Source organism: Hemitrygon akajei, chromosome 8, assembly GCF_048418815.1.
Source record: "Hemitrygon akajei chromosome 8, sHemAka1.3, whole genome shotgun sequence".
Classification (NCBI taxonomy): Eukaryota; Metazoa; Chordata; class Chondrichthyes; order Myliobatiformes; family Dasyatidae; genus Hemitrygon; species Hemitrygon akajei.
In genome coordinates, this window is record NC_133131.1 from 15277814 (window position 1) to 15305330 (window position 27517).

General features: G+C 42.7%; 1 protein-coding gene across 4 annotated transcripts in view; it reads left to right on the forward strand.

Moving 5' to 3' along the window:
- The window catches only part of LOC140731666 (rap1 GTPase-activating protein 2-like), a 492373-nt gene that overhangs the window by 60321 nt on the left and 404535 nt on the right, over positions 1–27517 (forward strand). For 3 of the 4 annotated variants that reach the window (XM_073053304.1, XM_073053305.1, XM_073053306.1), the window contains exon 2: positions 7279–7395. The exons of the other annotated variant lie outside the window; for it this stretch is intronic. In XM_073053304.1, the coding sequence (XP_072909405.1) occupies positions 7279–7395 (117 nt within the window). The remainder of the gene's footprint in view (positions 1–7278; positions 7396–27517) is intronic. 4 annotated transcript variants of the gene reach the window in all.

The window sequence follows — 27517 nt, forward strand, 5'->3', positions numbered from 1 at the left end:
GATGGATACATGGAGCTCAGAAAAGTAGAGGTAACCCTAGGTAATTAAGGTAAGGACACGTTCAGCACAGCTTTGTGGGCCAAGGGGCCTGTATTGTGCCGTAGGTTTTCTATGTTTCTAAATGGCAGAGCAGACTCAATGGGCCAAATGGCCTAAATCTGCTCCTATACCTTATAGTCTAAAAGTAAATTGACATTACATTGCATTGTAGAAATGGTAATTCATTACAAGCACTGACTAACCCACTGTGTATTTCAATCACTTGTTCTATAATTCTAGAACATTAACTTTTACTGCTCCCTGCTTTTCCTCTGGCTGATGAAATCAACACGGTTGTCTGTTTCCTTGATAATCCACAGCACTAATCTTTGTATCAAAGGCCGTGAATGGCCCCAGAGGCGATGGTACTATGATTCCGCACAACTCCTGGTAAAAGTCAACTCCCACATTGTCCCAACAGACCTGTCAAACTGAATTCCTGTCTGAGGAACTGAAGGTTACTGTAAGACTGCTGCGTCTATAAATAGTTTTTAATGGTAAATGCCTGTGAGTAGCAGAGTGATGTCATTGCTCGCTGCCTCAATTACTAGAACAAATTCAATTTGTTTTTGAGAAGGCAGAGAGATTGCAGCTGCTGCGTCAACTCACTTTATGTTGTTAAAAAGGTTAAGTGCACCAAATCCAATCTAGCAGATTGAGACCTGTGGAATTTGAGGTGCATAATTCATTCATCTGTGCTGCCAACCAACTGAACAAGGCTCAAGCTGCGGTGAAAGTATTTACTAGACAAAAGGTGCAAGGTAGCCTGTTGCTTCCCTTTGACCTCTGCATGGGTGCTTCTCCAAAATACAGTTCTTGGAGTTGCTACCTTGGAGTTCCAGCAACTGGGGTTCAATGCCGACCTTCGGCGGGGTTGGCAAGTTCTGCGTGGGTTTCCTCCAGATATTCCAGTTTACTACCACATTCCAAAGATCTGCTGGGACAATGTGCGATTTGACTTTTACCAGGAGTTGTGTGGAATCTTCAGAAGATTCAGAATCAGGTTTATCATCACCGGCATGTGTCATGAAATTTGTTAACTTAGTAGCAGTAGTTCAATGCAATACACAATCTAGATGAAGAAAAAGAAAGAAAAAATATAATAAATAAATCAATTAGTGTACATATATTAAACGTGTTGGCGCGTGGCCAAGTGGTTAAGGCGTTTGTCTAGATATCTGAAGGTCGCTAGTTTGAGCCTTAGCTGAGGCTGCGTGTGTGTCCTTAAGCAAGGCACTTAACCACACATTGCTCTGCGATGACACCGGTGCCAAGCTGTATGGGTCCTAATGCCCATCCCTTGGACAACATTGGTGGCATGGAGAGGGGAGACTTGCAGCTTGGGCAACTGCTGGTCTTCCATTTTTAAAAAAAACCTTGCCCAGGCTTGTGCCCTGGAAACTTTCCAAGGTGCAAATCCATGGTCCATCGAGACTAACAGAGGCCTACACTACACATATTAAATAGATTAAAAATCGTGAAAAACCAGAAATAATATATGTTAAAAAAGTGAGGTAGTGTTCATAGGTTCAATGTCCATTTAGGAATCAGATGGCAAAGGAAAAAAGCTGTTCCTGAATCGCTCGCTGAGTGTGTGCCTTCAGGCTCCTGTACCTCCTACCTGATGGTAACAGTGAGAACAGTGGGTGTTGGGGGTCCTTTCTGAGACACCGTTCCCTGAAGATGCCCTGGGTACTTTGTAGGCTGATATCCAAATGATACATTGTATCATTGCCTCTGATTTGTAGGTTAGTTAGCCACTGTCAAAGGTGTATGTGAGTGGTAGACTTTGGGGCAATTAATGGTAATGTTACAAGAACAATTAGTGGGCGATGGGATTGCTCTGTGGCCTGGACAGAAACTTTAATTTGAAATGACTTTCTTCTATAATATGAAGAAATATAAATGACCTTTTCCCCACCTTCTCTCTTTCTATAAAACTTTCCTGACTTTATTAATTTCTATTTAGAGGTACAGCATGGTCACAGGCCCTTCTGGCCCAATTACACACATGTGGCCAATTAACCTACTAACCCGTAAACCTTTGGAATGTGAGAGGAAACCGGAGCATCTGGAAGAAACCCAGGAGGTCACGGGAGAATGTACAAAACTCCTTTACAGACAGTGATGGGAATTGAACCCGGATCACTGGCATGTTAATGGTGTTAGCATATCACTAAGTGTAATAAGTTGCCAAAGGATTAGTGTCCTGGAATTCTCCTCTTGAGCTCTGCAGGCGAATGCCATTATAACTAGAAATGCTGCTGTCCACTTCCATTTTCTAAAGGTCAGTTTAGAAATGCTTTCAGGAAAAAGTTGATGAAAACTTCAGATGCAAGTATTTATCAGCATTTTGGGGTTTTTTTATTTGGCTCAAGAGGGAAAGCTAGCAAATGGCGATACCATCAAGATAACATCAAGATGGCGGCGCGACGACGCAGGGCGCAGCGGCCACTCCAGTAAGGAATATCCGTTATCTGTAAGTAGGGGCCGTGCACAATCCTGATTTGACTGAGACGGATGTGTGAAGCACGGAGGAACATCTGGCGAAACTTCTGACATGCCTGTGCTGCTGACGCTGCTACTGAGCGATCGGAGAGATCTCCAGAGAGGAAGGCCCCGAATCCTCGGCTTTGCCTGTTGCTTGGTGGCCGGAGCCGGGGTTGAAGCACTCGGCAGAGATGGTGCTCGGTGCTCGGTGTCGGAGGGCTGGTCGGAGGCACGAAGTTGTCGGAAGTTTTCGGACGGACTCACAGTTGGCTGTGCTCGGGTGCTTCCAGAGGCTGCATCGGGAAGTTTTGCCACGTTGGAGGTTTCTTCCTTCTGCCATCTGCGTGAGATGATGGGCTATCTGGGACTTTGAGACTTTTTTTTACCGTGCCCATGGTCTGCTCTTATCAAATTATGGTATTGCTTTGCACTGTTGTAACTGTATGTTATAATTATGTGGTTTTTTTGGTCAGTTAGTCTTGGTCTGTCTTGTGTTTATGTGATATCATACTGGAGGAACATTGAATTTCCCCTTGGGGATGAATAAAGTATCTATCTATCTATCTATCTATCTATCTACCACTGTTGTCTGAAACCACCCTTACTAACTTAAATGCACAATCCGGGGCTGCCCTGGTCTGCAACTCACTTCAAGTCATTTGCTCATCCTGCATGTGTTGTCAGCCACTCCATGGTCACTCTCAGATTCTTAGCCTCTGGATCTTTTCAGGCTATCACTTATCTCTCAACACCCCACTGATGCATTAGCAAGGTCACTCAAACTCCATACTCATGGAAAATAAGATTTTATCTACAAACGTACTTACCTTCAGCTCTCAGTGGGATATGGACACATGCAACATTTCAGAAACACAAAAGGAGTTCCTTTACAACCTTTACATGAACTGTAACCTCGGCAGGACCCCATCACTATCCTCACCAGCTTGTCCAGGTCTCTTTCAATCCCCTCATGAAGCACCTTATTATTTCTCCCACCATCTATTTGTTCAGCAGCAACACTTCCTAGTAACTGGAAGAGTGCTGTTGGTGTTGGGCTTTTATCCCAATTAGGAGCCAGCTACAAAGACTGTAAATGTCGTGCTAAAAACTGAGAATGGCAAGAACCTGCAGCAAATACATAAGGAAAACTGATAATACAACTGTCAGTATGACATCTCACAGGGAAACGTGACAATGCTGCTCTGAACCTTGATATTATCTACGAGTGATTTTCACAAACACTGTCATGGGTGACTCTCAAAGCTGCCTTCACTTCAAGAAAGATGTGGCTGAGAAATTTCTTGTGGTTTAATAGCATCATTAATGTAACAAGTTCCCTCAAGTTACTTGGTATGGAGAAGTAGTAAGAGTGATATATTTTTGATAGTATACACACATTAGGAGAAAAAATAACTACTCACTGTAAATGCAGCATCACTGCTCTTCTGTTTAGTGGTTGATGTGGCTGTTCGTTAAGGAAATTGAATGAGATTATCTATATTAGATATAATCTCAAGTGTGTGATCAAAAGAGTCTTGACCCAAAAACTTAACTCCAGCCCCAAGGCTACAAAGCATCCAGCCCCAATTTTCATCTGCCATTTCTTTGATCTATAAATCTCTTGGCTTCTTTTAACACACCTTTTCTACAGTACCCAGATCAGCTTTGTGACCTCCCTCTGGATTTCAATGAATAAGCTGCTTTGCATTTCCACTTCTTTTCTCTGTCCACCCTTAAACCCTCTTCCATCCTGGGCATTCACTTGCTTACAATTACACCTATGTGAAACATCTTGGGACATTTCCTGATGTGGAAAGTATTGTATCAAGGCAAAATGAAAAAAATAAAGGAATATTGTAGTTGGAGAACGTCAGGGCACTGGAGCAGGGATCCAATCGCAGACCCAGTACTGTGTACAGAATGATATTTATTGAGTAACAAATCCTAAGGTGTGAACAAAGTCGGTGTCAAAGTTCAGGCAGAGATCAAAACATCCAGAGAAATCCAAAAACCAGAATTGGGGAACAGGCAAAGTCAATATTCAGATGGAAAGAGTACAGATACGAATGCTGGAAAGGCTCAGGAAAATTCACTGGCACAATCTGGCAACAAACAGGTGAAAACACAGGACTGAAATACACTGAGCAATAAACAGAGGCAGATGATAGGTGGAGCACAATGAAGCACAGGTAGGAGCAGTACAGGTAATAATGAGAAACAGATGAGAGACGGAGTAGTCAGTAATACAGGGGCCGGAGTAGAGCAGGAGCAGTGACAGGAGCACATGGCAATACAAAACCACAGACTGACAGCTAGGGGGAAACACACAAAAAGACAGTTCAACTGGATGTACTGACAGAGAATTAGGACAAGTGATAGACAGCAAGGTCCACAAACTGGATATTGAAGTTTTCATCACAGGGAGGAATACATGAAAACAGACAAGGGCAAAGCGGTTTTGCAGGTGAGGCGGGATGAGCTGGCCAGCGGTGTGGAGCAGACAAAGGGTAGGCGTGGTGGTGGTTTGTAAAAAGAGGTACATTTGGAAGAATACAGTTGAGTTCAAAGTTGAAGCTCTTTGTCAGAGGCATACATACATAGGGTACCAATACCATGAAAGATATAACAGTTTGCTGCAGAAGCAGCAAGGTAGCCCAGACCACAGTACTGAATGAAAGTGCAGAATGCAGTGGGATATGGAAAGAGAGGATTCTTAAAAAGCATTCAATGCTTTGAATTCAATGTGTTCAGGATGGGGCTGTGTGCTCAGCCCGCTGCTGGCATGTGACTATACCACTCAGTCCGGATCAAACTGAATCAGGTCCGCTGATGACACAACAGTGGTTGGCCTCATCCACAATGACGTTGAGCCGGCGTACAGAGAGGAGTAAAAGCGGCTGGTAGACAGGTGTGAGCACAATAACCTGAGTCTCAGACTACAGGGGTGATTGTGGACTTCAGGCAGGTGGAGGCTGACCACTCCTCCCTGCACATACAAATGGCTCCTCCGGGGAGAGAACTGGGAGCACCAAGGATCTGGCACATAATGGATGATCTCACCTGGTCCCTCAACAGCACTCTTCAGTCAAGAAAGAACAGCACTGGAAGCATCCTGGCCAGCTGCATCACCGTATCACCACCTGGTACGGGAATCGCAAGACCCTACAAAGGACTGCGTGGACAGCTGAGAGGATTATTGGGGTCTCTCTTCCACTCATTTGAGATGCTTATCAGGAACACTATGTAAGCAGGGCCCCTAACATGGTCAAGAAGCTGCTAGGGTCCAGCAGCTAACGATAAATACAGCTCAGTAGCATATCATAGACTCAAGAGATACTGCAGATGCTGGGAATCCTGAGCAACACACAGTCCTGATGAAGAGTTTCAGCTTAAAGCACCATCTATTTGTTTCCCTCAATAAATGCTGACTGATCTGCTGAGTTCCTCCAGCATTTTGTGCGTGTATTGTTCAATTCAGCGGCCTAGCCCCCAGCACTCTCCTCACTGATTTGATATGATACAAACAAAGCATTTCACTGTACAGTTCACTGTTTCAATGTCCATGTGACAATTAAAGCTGATCTTTAAATCTTTAACCAAGCAACTACTGGACTCCCCAAGGTCCTTCAGAAAGAAAGCTTACTGTCCCTTCTTAGCTTTGCTGAGATGTGACTTCCAAACCAACAATACAATCGATCCCTATCTCCCCACTCACTTCAGGGAATAATGGCAATGTCAACAACCACCTCCCCCCCCCCCCCCCCCGGCCCCAAGTCCATGAATATTCAATTCATTTTGTTTTTAATCAAATGATTTAGATATTAAGCCAAGGTCCTTGAGCTAGATAGAAACCCTACAACACAATAGAGGCCCTTCATCCACAAAGTTGTGCCAAACATGTCCCTCCCTTAGAACTACCTAGGCTTACCCCATAGCCCTCTATTTTTCTAAGCTCCATGTATCCATCCAGGAGTCTCTTAAAAGACCATATCAGTTCCGCCTCCACCACTGCCACAGGCAGCCCATTCCATGCATGTTAAGAATTCCAAGAATATTCCCAAGACTGGTCATGTGGATTTCCTCCGGGTGCTCCGGATACCTACCACATTGGAGTTGGTGTGTTGTGAGTACGCTGTGTTGGGGCCAGGACCATGGCTGTCTCCTGGCACATCCTTAGGCCATGTTGGTCATTGGTGCAGTTTACACTCTTCTCTGTCAGTTCATGTGATGTACATGTGACAAAGCTGATAACCTCATCTTTTAAAAAAAATTAGACAAATGTTGACTTCACCTTGCTCATGGAACTTCCCTGAGTAATCCTTCAATCACCGTGGCTGCTCCTGGTTCAGGATAGGTGCTTGATTAGAAAGGTTATGGGGAGAGGGCAAGGGAATAGGGTTGAAAGGAAAAATAAATGATGGAATGATGGAGCAGACTTGATGGGCTGAATGGCCTAATTCTGCTCCTATGCCTTATGGTCATATGGTTTAAGAGCAGAGGAGTTATTCTTGGTGTTCGGTCCAATAGTTCTACTCTCAAACAACATCAGCAAAATTAGATTGCTAACAATTATTATCAGTAATGGGGATTGTGTTTCTCAAGCTGAAGCCCTCAGGATCGTATGCTTCACAGAGCAGCAAAAACTCCAATACAGCTATTGGCAGTAGACTAATAAATAAACTGTTTAAAATCATTAATCCCGTTAATATTTCGAATGGAAAGTGAAAGCCTTTGCTTTGTTTTTTTTAGGTATGTGAGGGAAGGAAAATTCAAAATGGAAGAAAGGACACTCACAGCTTTCAACTGGCTGTACACTCCCTACCAACACCGTATCATTAGCAGGGCTGACCTGGAAGCCCCCAGCAGGTAGGAAAGGAGGGAAAAGACCTTGTCTTTTTATAGTTCATTCTGTTTTCTTTGGATAGGTCAGAGTCCATAGACTACAGAGGCCACTTTATTAGGTACTTCCTGTACCCAATGAAGTGGTCACTGAGGCTACGTCCACACTACACCGGATAAATTCGTAACCGAAGCTTTTTCTCTTCATTTTTTGCCCTCCGCCCACACTAAAATGGCGTTTTTGTCCCCCGAAACCAGAGCTTTTCAGAAACGCTCTCCAAAGTGTGTAATTTTGAAAACACCGGATTGGCCGGAGCAGTGTGGACGGGTAACCAGAGAAATCTGAAAACACTGTCAGATGGCAACGCACTATTTCATTGTTTTCTTGAATGCAACCTAACAATTTCAGAATAGACGGCAACAAGACTGACACTAGAAGAGTTAGAAATGTACTCACCAAATACTTTGACCCATAACTTACTGAATAAATAAGTATACTCACTTTGCCTTGTTTTCTGTCCTTGCTCGTACGAAGGTGGTTTACCTATTTCTGCAAGTACTTCTCTGGCAATAGATGTGTAACAGCCTAATGTAACAGTGTATGGAAATACAAGATAACACTGATACAGACATGTTTTATACATTTAACAAGGTGCTTTATTAATGTAACAGAGTTGGTCAGTTTTTCAATGTTTGTCGTCAACCAGGTCAATCTGTCTGTGAATTCCCTGTCGGTTGCCTCCGTATGCTCCAGTATTTGTTTTTTTTTCACTTTTAAGTTCTCCTGCGCAAGAGCCAACAGCTGTCCGTCGTTTTAAGTTTTTCTAGTCTGTAACACACTTTCACAGCGAGATTCGACACCAAACATGTCATTTGTTTTTGATAGATGTGTTCTGTGCGTGCACAGGAGGAGGAGATTTGCCAAAATCTCAGTTTCAATGTGGATAGAGATATTTTTAAAAACGCATAGTGCGGACACCTATCGTTTTTACGCGAAACTGGCGTTTTCAAAATTATCTGCTCTAGTGTGGACGTAGCCTCTATATATGCCTGTGGTCTTCTGCCGCTGTAGCCCATCCACTTGTGCATTCACAGATGCTCTTCTACACACCACTGTTGTAATGTGTGGTTACTTGAGTTATTGTTGCCTTTTTGTTGACTTGAACCATTCTGGCCATTCTTCTCTGATCTCTCTCATTAACAAGGAATTTTTGGCCTCAGAACTGCCACTATTCTGCGCAGCATTGTTGTAACATATGGTTATTTGAGTTATTGTTGCCTTGTTGACTTGAACTATTCTGGCTATTCTTCTCTGATCTCCCTCATTAACAAGACATTTTCACCCTCAGAACTGCCACTATTTGTTTTTTTTACACTATTCTCATAAACTCTATAGACTATTGTGCTTGAAAATGTCAGGAAATCAGCAGTTTCTGAGATACTCAAACCACCCCATCTGGCACCAACAATCATCCGCTGGCCAAAGTCACTTCAACTCAACTCAAGGTACATATATTGTCAAAGAATGTATAAACTATACAATCTTGACATTTGTTTGCTTGCAGGTAGCCACAAAGCAAGAAACCTAAACAAACCCAATTTTAAAAAAAAATAAAAATAACAGACCAACACCTGATGTGCACTGAGTTTACATTCACAAGTCAAATCCAAGGACAAAGGCATTGCAGGAGTTTGGGGGGACTTCCATAGGTCAGGGGTTTAACAAGAAGGATACTGCAGCACACAGTTCCAATTGCAGTAAACGGGGAATTTCTGTCCATCTGTACTGGGAGTGAAGCAAAGCTGAAGGAGGCTGTTTGACCTCGTAAGGTTTTTGCTAGAATCATCCAGTTAATCCCACTGTAAGTTCTCACAAATAAAATGATGTGAAGTGTTTCATGTTTAGGAAAAACTGTTACAACTCATTTATTGTATATCAAAACCTGAACCCAAAATGCAGTAACCGAACTTCACGTAATTATGTCATCACATCAGAACAGTCTCTAAAAGTGAACCCCAACTCACTGTCGGTGGTTGTGAATTATGTAAGTTTCCACCAATTATATGACCCTACACCCTTCCCTGATCTCTCCTTCGTGACTTGTAATTGTTTTTGCTATTTTTTTAATGCACCTATATTCTCCTTCCTGCTATTTCGATCTAAACAACTCTGTGCAAAATCAAACAAAAAAAATCACCTTTCTTCTTACTCAGAACCTGTAACATTAACTGTTTCTCTTTCTGTAGATGCTGCCTGACCTCCTGTGTGTTTTCCAGAATTCTCTTTCACTTCTCACCTGTCAATGGTCTTAAATGTGCGTTCTCCACAAATGGTTTCTTCCCATTTACTCTTAAGGAAGCATTCGCAATTTTGAGCACCACCACACAAAAGTTACAACTGAACACAGAACCTAGAACAGTACAGCACAATACAGGCCCTTCAGTCCACAAATAAGCTAATCGCTTTGTAATCTACCTCAACTCACGTACTATTTTTAATCACAATATTAACAACACTTTGAGATACACTGAAAGGGGTGGGAAAGGTGCTATAGAAATGCAAGTCTTTCAATGAGTTTTGCATTCTGGCTTTTAATTTTCTCTTATCTCTGCAATTAAAAAGATCAAGAAATATCAGGGTGCAATGTTGATTCAAGATTGTTTAATGTCATTTCCAGTATACGACTGTAAAAAGAGAACAAAATAATTGCTACTTCAGATCTGATACTGCACAAAGAAAAACCAATATGATAAAGAACACAATAATTAAAACACAATAAATTTTATTACATGAGATAAATTATGTACATAGATTATTATGTCCATAAAGTGACATTAGGCACAGGTGGTCAGGAAATGATGAATTAGTGGTGGTGGGTGGTGTGGAGGAGTGGGTTAGCGGGTGGAGGTGTTGATCAGTCTTACTGTTTGATGAAAGTAACTGTTTTTAAGGCTGGTGGTCTGGGCATGGATACTATGATGGCCTCCTCTCAGATGGGAGTGAACAAACAGTCCATGAGCAGGGTGGGTGGGGTCCTTCATGATGTTACTGACCCTTTCCTAGCACCTTACTGTATTTACATCCTTGATGGTGAACAGGCTGGTGCCGGTGATGCATTGGAGAGCACTTACTGCAAATCAAAGTCCAACTTCGTTCAAAGTAAACTTATTATCAAAATACATATACTGTATGTCACCATTTTCTACCTTGAGATCCATTTCATCCAGGCATTCACAGTAGAACAAAGAAATACAATGGAATCAATGAAAAACCACACACAAAGACTGACAAACAGCCATTGTTGAAAAGAAGTCAAGCTGTTCAAATAGAAATGCATTAATTAGCTAATAAGTGCTTGATTGATTAATTAATTAATACATACTGGGAACATGAGTTGCAGAATCTTTGAAAGTGAGTCCATAGTTCGTGGAATCAGTTCAGTGTTGAGATGAATGCAATAAGAACATAAGAAATAGGAGCAACGCACACACAAAATGCTGGTGGAACGCAGCAGGCCAGGCAGCATCTATAGGAAGAAGTGCAGGATTGGCCCGAAACATTGTGTGTGTTGCTTGAATTTCCAGCATCTGCAGATTTCCTCATGTTTGCAATAAGAAATAGGAGCAGGAGTCGGCCATCTGGCCTGTCAAGCCTGCTCTGCCATTCAATAATATCATGGCTGATCTGGCCATGGACTCATCTCCACCTACCTGCCTTTTCCCCATAACTCTCAATTCCCCTACTGTGCAAAAATCTATCCAGCTTTGTCTTAAATATATTTACTGAGGTAGCCTCCACTGCTTCCTTGGGTAGAAAATTCCACAGATTCACCACCCTCTGGGAAAAGCAGTTACTCCTCATCTTAATCCTAAATCTACTCCCCCGAATCTTGAGGCTATGTCTATGGCTAGGTGACTGAAGTTATCCAACGTTCAGCAGGTTAGGTATAATTGAAGAAAGAAATAGAGTAAATATAATCAGATGAGTTTTAAATCAGCTTTAGAACATTTATAATGTTGTTTGTTTAAGTTTATCATCTGGGACTCAGAGGAACCCTTGTTATAATTCAGCTCCTAAATCAGAATTCTCGCTGCACATTTATTGTGCTGCATTGGATCCAGAGTAAAGCATGGCAGCAGTGAGAAGAGAGCATGGTCTGGACAGTGATGGTCCTTGATGATAGATGAACTTACACTCCCTACCAGCGATTTTATATCCATTGGATACCAAAAGAAGTTGGCATTTACATACTGTAGCCTATGTAACTATGTCTCTGTAACAACTCTTCTTAGAGTTCAGCGTTCCCCAGGTACTGTGATGGCCAGGCCTACGTTACTTGCTTAGGGGTCTGTCCCACAGCCTCATGATTCTGAGCAGTGGACGCTGCCACCTGTTGATAGGACATAACAAAGTAATGCTGGACATCCTTTAGACTGGATCCTCCCTACATGTACAGGAGCAGCAAGAAGGGCCTTTTACCTCAGTCCTGTCTGATTCCATGTTGGGCAGTATCCATGGAGGGAATAACCAGTTGAAGTTTTAGGTTGAGGCCTCCCGAAACATCGACTCTTTATTCCCTTTCGTAGCAGCTGAGTTTCGTAACAGTTTGTGTGTGTGAGTTGCTCAAGATTTTCACCATCATCAGAATCTCTTGCGTTTATGCGCCCCATATTAATTATCCATTCTTAGGGCTTGTTCAGGCTCCAGATTCCAAACACCAACTCTTCTCCAATGCTTCGTAGCTTTGGAAACCAAACCGTTCCAGCACTCGCTGCCAACAAGGAGAGATTTTTATTCTTTTCGGGTCAAAGTGCTCTGGGGTATCAGGTGATCGGTCTCTGTAGAGGGGAAGGGGCGGGGAGGGGGGAAGAGGAGACCAATCCAGCACGGATCTGTTTTGTGTCAGTCTGACTCCCTCAGGTTTGCCGGGTGCTTACGGGTCTGCTAACAGCAGATGGGCACCATGCCATGAATCACAGCTGCTGAAAGACTGAGTTCTGGGCAGGAAAGCGAGTGTCAGCCTTGCAATAATTGTTGACTTGAGAAATTAGGCTTCATACCTGAAGCTAGGATGTAATTTCTTTAATGAATATAATTAAGCCTTTCCATTGTCAGCTTTGAGATGAAAATAAAGTGCCTGACAGTTTATTTTATGCTTGGCCCTTTGTGTTTATTTTCTAATGAAGCACATTTTTCTTTTCCTTGCTGTCATGAATTTACTCTTCCCACTGTGTCCTGTGTGGCAGGGAGTCTGATTTAGGTGTTCCTCTGGGTCCTAGCCTATAAGCTTAAACAAACAACATTAAAAATGTTCTAAAGCTGATTTAAAACTCCCCTGATCATATTAATGAGAAAACCTGCAGATGCTAGAAATCCAATCAACACACACAAAATGCTGGAAGAACTCAGCAGGCCAGGCAGCATCCATGGAAAAGACTGACCATTTGACATCTCAGGCCAAGACCTTTCATCAGGACTAATATTAACTCTATTTCTCTTTTTACAGATAATACCCAACCTGCTGAGTGTTTCCAGCACTTTGTTTTTATTGCACATCTCCAGAATTTTTATTTTTCCTTTTCAATAGATCAATAGTTCTGTTATACATCTGAGAAATCTACGTATACAATATACATCCTGAAATTCTTTTTCTTCACAGACATCCACGAAAACACAAGAGTGCCCCAAAGAATGTGTGATGGTTAAAACATTAGAACCTCAAAGCCCCCCTCCCACTCCACCCTCCCATGCACAAGCAGTAGCAAAGCTATGGCCCTCCCACTTCAAAAAAGCATCAGCGCCCTCCACCCACCAAGCATGCAAAAGCAGAGCCCCCAAGAAAGACCATGATCTGTAAAACAAAAGACTAATCGTTCACCACAGCTTTTCTCTCTCTCCCTAACAAAGGGAAAAAGGGTGTTCCATTTCACAGTGAGAGGGGAGACATAACAAAACAACTCACTGATCTTACAGCGTTAAAAGTCTGTCACGCCATTGTTTTTCCGAGTTCTGTGACCTGAAAATCAGTAACAATCTCTCACCCACCAATGAGCTAAAGAGAGAGCACAACTCGCCGAATCTTTAATCATATTCATTTTAAAGCCTTGACCATTAATGTAGATAGTCCTCTAGAGTCAGTGTGTTGGTTGCCATGTGCTTAAACTGGTCACTTCCACAATGTTGCAGGCTCCCTTTAGCAACTAAACTATTTCCAAATGAAGGGTCTTGAACCAAAACGTCAACTGTTCATTTCCCTCCACAGATCCTGACTGATCTGCTGAGCTTCTCTGTTGCTGCTCCAGATTCCAACACCAGCAGTCTTCTGTGCCTCCATAATTACTCCTGTTGATTGGTTACAATGCTTCACGCTATTCAATTAAAGGCATCCTGGATCACTTAAAGGGGAAGTGCATTAAGGCTGTGACAGGGATGGGAGTCATTATGGAGCTTATGTAAAAAAGACCAAGGCGGTACGATGTCGGAGAGGGAGGTTGTGCAAATTTCAGATACTGGACTGTGGGGACTGGAGGGCAAAGATGCAAAATGAAATGCCCCATCTTCAAGGACCAGGAACTCCACCGCCACTTCCCTTTCCAACAGATAGACATTGTGAGGAGTTTGCTTTCCATATTATCTATGGACAGTCAATCTCAGTTCATTCTCCAAGGTCCTATAAATGTTTGGAGACGTCACATCAATGACCTCTGTCAGTAGCTGCACTTCTAACCTGAGCCGATGCTCGCACCCACCTCTCACCCATTGGCAATTTCCATTATCAGGACAAACACCCTTGATCCATTTACCAATAAACACCCTCACACACTTAACACCATTAAATTTGTTACCCGAGGTTCGGATGACCGAAGCTCCGGTCCAGACTGAAAAGGTCAGGTTGCCGGGGACGGAGGCAAGGGATGGTGCGAATTCAGCTCGCTGCTCTGTGAGGTTTACTCATCTCTGCGATGAACTGAGGCTGTGGCCTGTGATGAACAGGCTCCACAATCGACCGCAGTGACGACTGACTTCGTGGCTGTGGACTCAGTCCGTGAACTTTCGTTCTAAATGTTATTTGCTTATTTTTATTGCTTGCACAATTTGTTTTTTTCTGCACATTAGGGGTTTGACAGCTTTCTTTCTCATTAATGGCTTCTATTGGGCTTCTTTGTTTTGTGGCTGCCAGTAAGGAGACGAATCTCAAGGTTATACATATATAGTATACATATTTGTATAATAAATATACTTTGAACCTTTGAACTTTGAAGATTCATGACCACAGTTTGACTCCCTTGCATGAGTGAATGCGACATTACTAGAAGCCGGGGGATCAGGCCTAACCCACTGGAGGACACAATTTGCACTGATACTGAACCAGCCTTTGTGGCAACACAAGGAAACTAGAATCAGGAGCGACAAGTGAATTGCTGGAAGAACTCGGGATGAACAGGAGGAAAGGAACTGTCACCATTTTGGGTTGAGATCATGCACCAGGACTGAGAATGGAGAGGAAGGAGAGTCAAAGTTCAAGGTACATGTATTATCAAAGCAGTGGTTGGCATCTGTCTTTCTCGAAGGACAATGGGTGCTGATCATCATTACAAGCCTGGGTGGAAGGTATGGAGATCCTGAGACGTCCAGTTGTCAAAGATCCCCCTCTCGGTCTCACCAGTGCAGTCCAAAGGGAAGCTTATGAAGCAATACATTTGGCACCAGCTTGGCTGCAGGAGCTGCCTGAAGGATATTCAATGACATCCAGCCGTCTTAGGGACTCCACTCCAGATTTGCGGTCTGGGTTTACTCCCGTAGTCTTTGTCTCACCCGAGGATGCCCACAAGGCAGTGGGGCTATTTACCCATAGCTGGGGATCTGGTTCACGAGCACTAGGGCATGTCCACACACAGGTGGGCCTGCGTGCTACATGTGCAGGGGCCAGACCTCCTCCCCCGTCCTCTGTAGCTCAGCCTGTTTCTGAAAGGAGTTCAGTTCCTGTGTGTCGCCAGTGAGGGGCCACTGCATGAGGCATGCTGTTGGAGAGGCCGTGTACTGGCAAGGAGAGACTTACACATTCAGCTCTCCTTTTCACAAGACTGTTAGCCAGCGGTGGAAGATGGAAGTGAGAGTGAAAAGCACTTCTGTATCCCCTACACTAGATATGTCATAAGAACCATTTTGACACCATTATCAAAATACATATACCATATGCCACCATATACTACTCTGAGAATTATTTTCTTGTGGGCATTCACACTAGAACAAAGAAGTACAATAGAATCAATGAAAAACTGCACACAAAGACTGGCAAACAAGCAGTGTGCAAAAGAAGGTGAAGAAAACAAATGATAATTATAATAAGTAAACTAAACATAAAGAGGAGATGGGAAATGGTGAGATAGGATTACTGGACTGGGGAGGGCAGTAGGATGAAGGACAGATGAAACCAGGTAGGAGAGGTGTGTACGTGGAGTTGCTAGTCAAAGGCAGTGGATGATTGGTGCAGGCGATAAAGAGAAAAGCAAAGGCAGGTGAATGATTGGTGGAGGTGGACAAAGAGAGAAGCAAAGACAGTTGGATGATAGGTGGAGGTGATAAAGAGAAAAGCAAAGACAGGCGGAACCAAATGGGTTGAGAGAAGGGTGAAGGTGGAGAGAGCTAGAAATATGAACACAAAGTCTGGATGATGAAGTAGAAGGGTGGGTTAGTATGTTTGCTGATGACACAAAGGTTGGGGGTGTTGTGGATAGTCTGGAGGGTTGTCAGAGATTACAGCGGGATATTGATAGGATGTAGAACTGGGCTGAGAAGTGGCAGATGGAGTTCAACCCAGGTAAGTGTGAAGTGGTTCATTTTGGTAGATCCAATTTGAAGACAGAATATAATATAAATGGTAAGTCTCTTGGCAGTGTGGAGGATCTGAGAGATCTTGGGGTCCGTGTCGATAGGACACTCAAAGCTGCTGCGCAGGTTGACAGTGTTGTTAAGAAGGTGTATGGTGTATTGACCTTCAAACCTGGGATTGCGTTTAAGAGCCGTGAGGTAATGTTGCAGCTACATAGGACTCTGGTCAGACCCCACTTGGAGTACTGTGTTCAGTTCTGGTCACCTCACTACAGAAAGGATGTGGAAACCATAAAAAGGGTGCAGAGGAGATTTACAAAGATGTTGCCTGGATTGGAAGGCGTACCTTATGAGAATAGGTTGAGTGTACTAGGCCTTTTCTCCTTGGAGCGATGGAGGATGAGAGGTGACCTGATAGAGGTGTATAAGATGATGAGGGGCATTGATCGTGTGGAAAGCCAGAGGTTTTTTTCCAGGGCTGAAATGGCTAACACAAGGGAGCATAGTTTTAAGGTGCCTGGAAATAGGTACCGAGGGGACGTCAGGGGTAAGTTTCTCACATGGAGTGGTGGGTGCATGGAATGTACTGCCGGCGGCGGCAGTGGAAGCAGATACAATTGGGTCCTTTAAGAGCCTCTTAGATAGATACATGGGAAAATAGAAACATAGAGGGCTAGGGAAATTCTAGGCAGTCTCTAGAGTAGGTTACATGGTCAGCACAACATTGTGGGCTGAAGGGCCTGTAATGTAGATTTCTATGTTCTATGTCTACAAGTGGTGGAACCCGGTAAGTAAGGAAGGTGATGATAGAAGCCATTGGGGAGAGGTGGTCAAATGAAAACAGATTGGGTACAGTGAGGTTGAGTAAAATGTGGTGGCTTAAAACAAGTCTGTGGTTCATGGCAAGTCAGCATCTACGTCACAAGCTGTGCGGCAGTGTGGTGCCATAACATACAAAGCAATGGAGGGATTCAGCCGGTCCGGCTGCACCTGTGGAGCCAATGAACAGTTGATGTTTTGAGTTGAGATCCTTCAACTCAACTGGTACTTGTTGCATGCTTGTGCAAACTGGAATATCAGCGGTTAGTCACGATGCCTCAAAGGTTGATGGAGTAAGAGAATGACTCAGAACGGAAGCACCATTGCTGTTACCTAATACTCGGTAATGACCTGCAAGGTCAATGTGGTCACCCAACCGCAGAACTTTGTTGTACCCTTAGATACAAAAGCTCGCAAAACAATGCACATGAGAACCAATTATAACCATTCTCCTGCATATTTTCTCACTTTCCAGTTTATAAAGGGTCACTGGGCTGAAATGTTAGCTCAGTTCCTCTCTCCACATCAGTGATAGAAAATTATTGGAGCAAATTGCTCTCAGGTCATTCCCACAAAATACTGTTTATTAAAGTAAACAGTGCATAATTAAAGAATAAAGTTGTGGAACTGCTAGAGGACAGAGTCTGGTGTGTACCTGCAGCTACTAGGGTCGACTACCTGATCCGCTGGGTGTCCTGCGATTGTACTTTGCTCACTTTTATTCCAGAGTTTTTTGATCATCTTCATTCATAGCAGCTGATTCTCAACTGAGCGACATACACTGTACATTAGGGGTTCCCAATATGAGGTCCACAGACCCCTAGATCCATGGCATTTTTTAAAAAAAGCTTGGGTACCCCTGCTGTACAGGAGTTGCCATAAAACATAACCAGATGTTATCATCTCGCAGATTCTCACTTCATTCCCCTTCCCCACCCACACACCTTCCCTCTCACCTGCCTTCACTTATCACCTGCCAGGTTGTACTCCTTCCTCTCCACCCACCACCTAATTCTGGCTTCTTCCCTCTTCTCCAGTCCTGATAAAGGGTCTCAGCCCAAAACGTTGACTATTTATTCATTTCCGTAGATGCTGCCTGTCCTACTGAGTTCCTACACCGCTTCGTGCATGTTGCTCCAAATGTCCTGCATTTGCAGAATGTCCTGTGATTATTTTGCAGCCTCTGAGTAATACCTCCCCGAGCAGCTCCAGATACACACAGCACTGTCCCGTAATAGTTCCCACGATTCTCTTCTTTAATTCAGCTCTGTGCACATTAATAGATCTTGTCGGATTGATTTGAATTCAGTTTGCTTCTTTCACTGATCAATGATATGGAGTTGAAATCTGTCCAAGCCACAACCCCTGCCCCCTCCCTCCCTCACCTGAGTCATACCAATCAGTGGACAATTAACCATGTAACTTGATTTAAAAATATGATAAGAATACTTTGCTTAACACAGGAACTAATTCAATTCCATGCTATTTAACTGTCATTTAAAGCAGCTTAATGCTTCCTCTGTAATATCAGCTAAGGAATTTGTAATAATCATGTTATGTTTCTAATTGATAACATGGCTGGTCAGTCCTTTCAGCAGCCAAAGTAATTTCCATGAAACCATTGCAATAAATAAAAATGACTGAAACAGGGACTAAAAATATTCTGCAGAGTGACCAGGGTTCTCTTTTGCAGAAGACTAAAAACATTACAAAACCAAGAATATTTAGAAAAAGAAATGTTGAAAACACACAAGAACATCTGCAGATAAAGAGTTAACACATCAGGTCCAAGACCCCTTGGTCTGAAATATTAACTGTTTGCTCCTTCCACAGATGCGCCAGCATTATCTGTTTCATTTCAGATTTCCAGCATCTGCAGTTTTGTATTTTTATCGAATATTAAGAATTGGGCCTGTTTCCAATTTGTGTTGGGCTTTCATCATCTACTCTTGCTGATTCAGTTCGCAGCAGTAGGAACAACATTTACCTATGCTGAATAGCCTGGTCCATCAACTGATGCAGCTGAAATACATTTCAATTATGCTGGTAGCACAAGGGTTGAAAGAAATCATCACTTGGAGGAATGTTTTGAATGTAGTTTCTACCAAAATGGATAAAAATGAAGACCATGATATTGATCCTTCTCAGTATATTTTTATTTATTCATTTGCAGGATGTGGGCATTGCCAGCTACGCCAGCATTCATTGCCCATCCCTAGCTGCCCTTGAGAAGGTGGTGATGAGCTGCCTTCTTGAACTGCTGCAGTCCCTGAGGTATAGGTACACCCACAGTGCTGTTAGGGAAGGAATTCCATGATTTTGACCCAGGGACAATGAAGGAACAGTGATATGTTTCCAAGTCAGGATGGTGAGTGACTTGGAGGGGTATCTTCAAGTGGTGGTGTTCATTCAAAGATCTCTACTATTGTTTATTGAGGGATTCTGTCATATTTTAATATTCTGGTTGCACAGTCTGCAGGAACATGGTGAGGAGAGGGTTGGGGAAGATGCCCACTGGAAGATTTACCCCTTTCCTATCACTGCCTCCTTTTGACTTCAAGTACAAAGAAAGAAAGAAAAATCAGCTTTTACTTGTCACATGTACATCGAAACACACAGCAAAATGTGTCATTTGCATCAATAGCGAGGATTGTAAACAAGAGAAAATCTGCTGATGCTGGAAATCCAAGAAGGGTCTAGGCCCGAAATGTCAACTGTTTACTCTTTTTTCCATAGATGCTGCCTGGCCTGCTGAGTTCCTCCAGCATTTTGTGTGTGTTGTTCAGCAGGGATTGTGCTGTGCCCGCAGAGTCACCAAGTTTCTGGTGCCAACTTTGCAGGCCCAGAACTCACTAACCCTAACCGTGCACCTTTGGAATGTGGGAGGAAAGCAGAGCACCGGGAGGAAACTCACATGGTCATGGGGAGAACATACAAACTTCTTACAGACAGCAGCAGGAATCAAAGCATGACTGGTGATTGTCTGGTGCTGTAAAGTGATTGTGCTAACTACTACGCTACCATGCTGTACCATGTAGGGAGTTTCTCCTCAAAGTGTACCCAGTAGCAAAGATAGATAATGTAATATTGTGGGGTTTCCAGGCCTGAGAATTAGGAGGTAATGTTTTAAAAATAGTGAGACCAGACTGAGGAGGCACTTGAGGCCAAGAGCTGGTGGAGTAGTCCCAGAGACTGGGGAGGAGGGCACAACAGAGGTGTGGTGTAGAAGTTTTGCTGGCTGCTCGCTCTGCAGAACCTACTCTCTCCTTGGCATAACAGGGGCCGCAAAGAGAAGAGTCATCAGGAACGTCACAGAGGCTGCTGAGCGAGCCTCCAGGTGACACAAGAACACAAGAAATAGGAGCAGGAGTAGGCCATCTCCACCTATCTGCCTTTTCTCCAATAACCCTTAATTCCCTTACTATGCAAAAATCTATCAAACCTTGTCTTAAATATATTTACTGAGGTAGCCTCCACTGATTCATTGGCCAGAGATTCACCACTCTGGGAAAGGCAGTTCCTCCTCATCTCCATCGTAAATCTACTCCCCTGAATCTTGAGACTATGTCCCCTAGTTCTAGTCTCCCCTATCAGTGGAAACAACTTTCCTGAATCTGGCTTATCTATCCCTTTCATAATTTGATATGTTTCTATAAGATCTCCTCTTATTCTTCTATGGATTCTCTCATAACTATGCATCAAGAGGAGTAACCCGTGGACCAATGGTGCTGGGACACAAGCCAGGGTCTGATCAGCCTTGGCTGGGCCACCTGGGCAAGGATTTCTGATACTGAAAGACCTGTAACACCTGATGACCCCAGGTTATATCACTAATGCTGTGTCCCAGCGTATCCTAGGATGCGTCTCAGCATCAGGACCATTACCTCACAGATCCCAGAACAAGAGTACAACCCTGACCTCGGCTGCTGTCAGTGTAGAAGCTGCCCATTCTCTGTGACTGTGTGACTTTTCTCCGAGTGCTCTTGTTTCCTTCCACGCTCCAAAGACAGAGGGTGGGTATATTGATTGGCACCTGTAAACGGCTTCTAGCGCTACTGGGTGATAGAATCTGTGGGCAGTTAATGGGAATGTAGGGAGAATATTAAAAAAAACAGGTTAGTTTAGAATTGGTATTAAAGGGTGATGAATTATAGGTGCAGATTGATGGGCTGAAGGGCTTGTTTCTGTACTGTATGACTCTGATAATTTTTAAATATTAATTTATTTGAGTTTTAATTTTGTTTGTTAATATCTGTATGTTTGGGGTATTTCAGAAGAGTTAAATTCTGTTATTGAACTGACACAAGGTGAAGTTCTGTTCTGGGGGAGGAGAATGCCTCAGACCTGTTGGCCTCTGATATATCAATGGCTGGCACAAATGGGGCAGAGGTCACCAGATCTGACCCCTGAGATCAGTGCAAGGGAGCATGATGGGAGCAAGAAACCAGGTAGCTGGCACAACCCAGCTCGGTGGGCTGTGAAGTTAGTTTGTTCTCCTTCCAGATGAACAAATTCGTTAAACAGCTTTGCTCACAACATCGTTAGCTATATTTCCCAAGAATAAATAATTAAACCTTGCACTAACAGGCTTCTTTTTAACATTAGTAGGTTCTCAATGTTGGTATATTAATAGGCTAGCTTGAGCATATAATTCTGTTGGCAAACATTGGAGGAGTGTAAACTTTAATTAAATAACCATTTCCTGCTGCCACTGTACTGAATTTTGGCGAGGCCACATCTGTAGCCTCCGTTGATGAGGCTCCACCGTTAGTGGGGGCTGATTACTGTGTAGGGGTTTGCCTTGTTGAAGACATCTTGAGTAAGTCATGTCCATGTTCCAATATCTACCATTTAATGGTGGTGTGGAAGCGTAGCACTATTACAGCTTCAGTTCCTGCCTCTGATTGTAAGGAGTTTGTACATTCTCCCTGGGACTGTGTGGGTTTCCTCCAGGTGCTTTGGTTTCCTCCCATATTCCAAAGGCTTTCCTTCCCCTCTTTTTGCACTTCTTGTTCAACTTATCTCAAGCAATGCACACAAAATGCTGGAGCAACTCGGCAGGTTAGGCAGCATCTGGGGAAATGAATGAGCAGTTGACGTTTTGGGCTGAGATCCTTCTTCAGGACTGAGAAGGGAGTGGGAAGAAACCAGAATAAAAAGGTGGGGGGAGGAAAGGGAGGGCTGCTGGAAAGTGATAGGTGAAGCCAGGCACGTGGGAAAGGTCCAAGGGCTGGAGAAGAAGGAATCTGATTGGAGAGGGAAGGGAGGGAGGAGGGGACCCACGGGGAAGGTGATAGGCAGGTGAGATGAGTTAAAAGGTGGGTACGTCTGAGGTACAATCCTTGGACTGTGTTGGTCACTTTTGTTAAATGGAACATTTCATAGTATGTTACGATGTACATGTGACAAATAAAGCTAATCTCTACTAGTCCAGTAGCTTACCCACCACAATACTGCTGTCACCCGGTGCGGACATGGCTCAAGTGTGGAGTGAGAGGCACTGAAGCAGGTCGATAGTTCACAAACTTTAATGCGGACAGTGTTAAAGGGAGAAGAAAACAATAAATAAGTTTTTTTTAATTGATTTTTTATGCATTTCTACAACACTACAACAAAAAAAAAACCCAAGACCAAAATAAGAGATTAATACAGTGCAAGATAAACATTCAATGATAATATGATTCAAAATAATGATAAAAAAGCACCCAAACTAAAGTCGTGTAAAGTTAGTACCCACCCCCCCCCCGCAAGAAATAAAAACTCCAGATCAACCACAGCAAAATGGAGGAAATATAAATCATAACATTCAAACCCCCAAACCTGTACATGGAAATAAGAACAAAAGATAATAATGCCTACTACCAAGAAAAAAAAACTGAAAGTAAGGGACTAAAAAAAACTTAATCTAAGGAAAAGTTATGAAAATATTCAAGAAAAGGTCCCCACGCCTTATGAAACTTTATGTCCAAATTAAGAAGTGAGTAGTGAATTTTTTCAAGAACAATAAATAAATAAAACAAACAGGGTTGTTAACTAAAACTCTCAAGTGGAAAATGAAGCCTACATTGCGGCTGAAAAGAACTACTAAGAATAAAATGAATACCGCTAGTCTTGAGAGTCAGCTGACTCAGCAATCCAATTTCTCAGGCAAGGCGGAATGCAAGCAGGCAGCGAAGTGTTGCTGTGTCGAAGTCTCAACAAATACTACGATGGAATGAATGGAGTTAAATATTATCACAAGAAAATAATAATTAGCGGACACGTGCATATTCACGAGCGCAATTGTCATATCTGCTGTGCTGCCGGATCCGTGGTTGTGACAACTGTACCTGTCATTGCCGCAGAGTTGATCTTAATCCTTGGGCAGGGGCAGGGGATTGTGCTAGACTAGGTCAATGAGAACTGAAGTAACCTGAGGGGACATTTCCATCTCTGGGATCTTCAGCTCACACCTACTAAGGCTGACTTTAATTCAACGTTCATCCTTTGCATTAGAAGGTGAGAGTACACTGGTTGTCCTGCCCTTCTTCCTGCTAACATAACAAAAGTCTTTTATCCCAAGGTACCTCATTTGCTTTGGGACCTTTGGTGGGGGAGGTGAATAACTCTGTGAGGTCACTGTCTGTTTTGTGTGTGGCCCAGTAGAAACATTCCCCTCTTTCTCAGCCCTGAAGAAGTAAATGTTCAAATGCAGGCAGGGGCTGTAGAGCTGCTTTCTCACAGCTCCAGAAAGTTGGATGCTTTCTGAGTGGGATTTGTACTGTGTGGGTTTTCTCTAGGTGCTCCAGCTTCCTCCCATGCCGTGGTTTGATTGGTTAATTGGATGCTGTAAAATACCTCTGGTTTGTCGATGATCAGTAGTATCCAGTGGGGCGTGGGGGGAAGATGTCAATGCAAATGTGGTGAGGTTAAAAGATATTGTGGTAGGATTATGTAAAAATGGGTGCTTAATGGGCAGTGTGGAGTTGGTGGCCAAAATGGAGGTGGCCTGCCCTGGGGGGGGGGGGGGTATGGAAAGGGGCTTGTTTTACTGTTGTTGTTTTGTTGTTGTCATCTTGTTCTGCTGAACATAGTGAACATGCTATGTTGGTGCCAGGATGCATGGCAACCCCTGAGAGTTGCCCCCAGTATATCCTTCAGCTGTGTTGGTTATAGGGCAATAGACACCTTTGACTGTATCTTTCGATGTACCTGTGATAAATAAATCAATCAGAAATATAAATCTGGGCTGAAGGACCAGCTTTCCTGCTGTATTTCTACAACAGAGTTATTTTCTGAATCCATCCCATTCCCACTTCAAACCTTGGAAAATTGAGGGTTCTAGTTTGGGTGGCAAGGTGGAGATATGTCTCTATGAAAGGAGGTGTAAGGTGGTCCTTTCCTCTGTTAGTCTGCAGGTCACCCTTGGGCAAGGTGTAGCATCTGTTTAGCCCCACCCCAGATCAGCATCATGTGAAGCCATGGCAGTAGATGGTAGATAGTCATATGAGCAGTTGGAGCATATCACAAGTCCTAATTATGGGACCACTGATGGCAGGCAGATAATCTGTGAAGATTATTGATAACAGCTGGGATCACCCATCTTGTAAAGATACTGCCCAGAAGAAGGCAATGGCAAACCACTTCTGTAGAAAGATTTGCCAGGTACAATCATGGTCATGGTCATAATTGCCCATATCACACGACACGGCACATGATGAAAAGATATCTCTTGAGGGGACATATCCTCAAGATTCAGTGGAGTAGATTTAGGACAGAGATAAGGAGGGACTGTCTTTCCCAGAGGGTGGAGAATCTGTGGAATTCTCTGCCCAATGAAGCAATGGAGGCTCCTTCAGTAAGTATATTTAAGATAAGGTTGGATAGATTTTTGCATAGTTGGAGAATTAAGGGTTATGGGGAAAAGACAGGTAGGTGGAGATGAGTCCTTGGCCAGATCAGCCATGATCTTATTGAATGGCGGAGCAGGCTCGACGGGCCAGATGTCCGACTCCTGCTCCTATTTCTTGCATTTCTTATGTTCTTATGATTCACTCATGGGACTTGGGTCCAAAAAACTAGGTTGTGATTTTAGAGGTAATGTTTTTTTTCATGAGATAGAAACATTATCCATACCTCAGATGGCTTTTCAGCCTACAATAAATGATCCCATCCTTGTTTTGGGAAGCCTTCTGTGCACTCGTTGGCTGCTGCATTGTAAAAGTTTGCTCACTTCAGAAATAGTTCACTGTGAGAAGCTATGGGACATGCAGAGGGTATGAGAGTAACTGCACAATTATACATATCCTTCTCTTCAATTTAAACATGTTGGGAATGTGATTCTCTGTGAAATCCGAAGTGGAAGGAAGATGAAACGAACATATTTGTGTGCAAGTAATGAAGGAATCCTTCATCAGCTTATCAATATTAATACGCAGCAGCCTCTCCGGACTCTGGATTGGGGATTGTCAAACGTTAGGTGGATTTTCTGGTGTAGTCTGTTTTGTCATATGCTTTTGCGATATCATTCTGGAGGAACGTTGTCTCATTTTTTAACTGCATTGCATTTGTGGTTTCTAAATGACAATAAACTGAATCTGAATAACAACTTAAAAAGAATCTTCATTTATCTACAAAGACCAAGGACTTATGTGACAAATAATCTGTAAGTGTAGAAAATAAGTCATGATTAATTAATGAATCAATATTTTTGAACTGTTTTAGTCTCATTAATTTAGCTGATTTTGGATCTCACTTTCTGTCTTGGAGACAGGGACTTCCTGGCCTCATTTGATGAAAAAAACTCACTCCAGATTCTTGCTTCTAGCAGCACAGTAGCACAGCCAGTAGAGCCAATATCTTGCAGTGCCAGACGCCCAGGGTCTCAAGCACTGTCTGCATTGTGTTTGCACATTCTCCTTGTTGGGCTTCCTCTGGGTCCTCAGGTTTCCTTGCTCTTCTCAAAGACAATCAATTAGATGAATGTTATAAAAATCCATCTTTTAAAAATTATTTATTTATCCATCTATCTATATATCCATTTATTTGTGTTTTTTTTTTCTCAGCTCAAGGTGGTAAAACCTGAGGTACAAGGATAGCCAGGCTCACTCATTTCTCAGTTGCTAGGAACTCTTGGACTATTCTAATGGTGTTTAGTATTGTGGCTTTCTGGAGATTAACATAGATACTGCTGTGTAGCTGTAACTGTTTAATGCTACATCGTGGTGACCAGGGGATGTCACCATTTGCAGATATTACTATTGGGACAATGCATACCCTGTTCATGTTCCAATTTCCTGTTTTAATTCAGAACATTTCTGGTGTTTTATACTTACTGATTTCTGTAAGTTAGTATGTGTGTTTGGAATGGCTATATCTATAAGTAAGATGCTCTTGCTTGTTTATCCTGTATTATTATATCCGGACGGTTATTATGGATTGTCCCATCTGTAATAATGGATCGGTTGTAATGTGGTATTTTGACTCTAAAACTGGATCAGGCTTGTATTTATGGTAAGGTATAATTTCTTTTATGGGTTTGTATTTTAAAGCAAGATTTTGGTGAATGATGTTTACCACTTGATAGTGCCTGTGTAAGTAATCAGATTGTGTTAAACTGCTACAGGATCCTATAATGTGTTGGATTGTTGCTGGTTTTCCTTGGCATTCTCTACATTTATCATCTTGTATTTGTTGGTCTTATATTATGTATTTTTGATATTTTTGTGTTAACCTCCTGGTCCTGTATTGCTACAAGGAACCCTTCTGTTTCTGGGAAGAGGTCTCCAACTCTGAGCCAGGCATTCGATGCTTCCTTGTTGACATCTAGTCTGCTCAGATCATGGGGATGTCTTCCATGGAGGGTCATGCTCTTCCATTGGTTAACTTTTTCTTCAATAGTAACAATTTCTTCATTTCTTTGGGCTGTTCTCTCATCTAAGTGTAGTGGTGTGTACTTCTTATCAGAATTGCATATGTGGAGTATTGAATTCTGTTTTCATTGAGGAAAATATGTCCTCAGAAGTTTTATCTGACTGTTGTGTAGATTTTTGATGTCTTTATTCCTCTTTCTCCTTCTGTCCTAGGTAGTGTTCATCTAAACACATTCGAGTGTACATTATGTTTTCTGAAATTTGTCATGTCAGTTCTTATTTTTCTTTGTAAATTTTCCAGGTTGGTTTCAGACCAAGGTATTACGCCAAAAGAATATGTTAATATAGGTACAGTGAAAATGTTTATTGCCTTTGTTATATATTTTTACTGTTGAGCTCTGTTTGGCAGATTTTTTTAAGCCTTGAAGTAAATTCAGTCAAAATCTTTTCCTTTATCCCACTATGATCTATTTTCTTTGCTTGTTGATATCCCAGCTGTTTCATATTCATCCATCGGTTGTATGGTATCCTGCTGCTCTGTTTTGTATTCTACTCGCTCTATTGCACCTTCCTTTATGTTTAATGTTCTGCACTTATCTAATCTAAAGTTAATGTTTATATCTTTAGAAAATACTTCTACTATTTG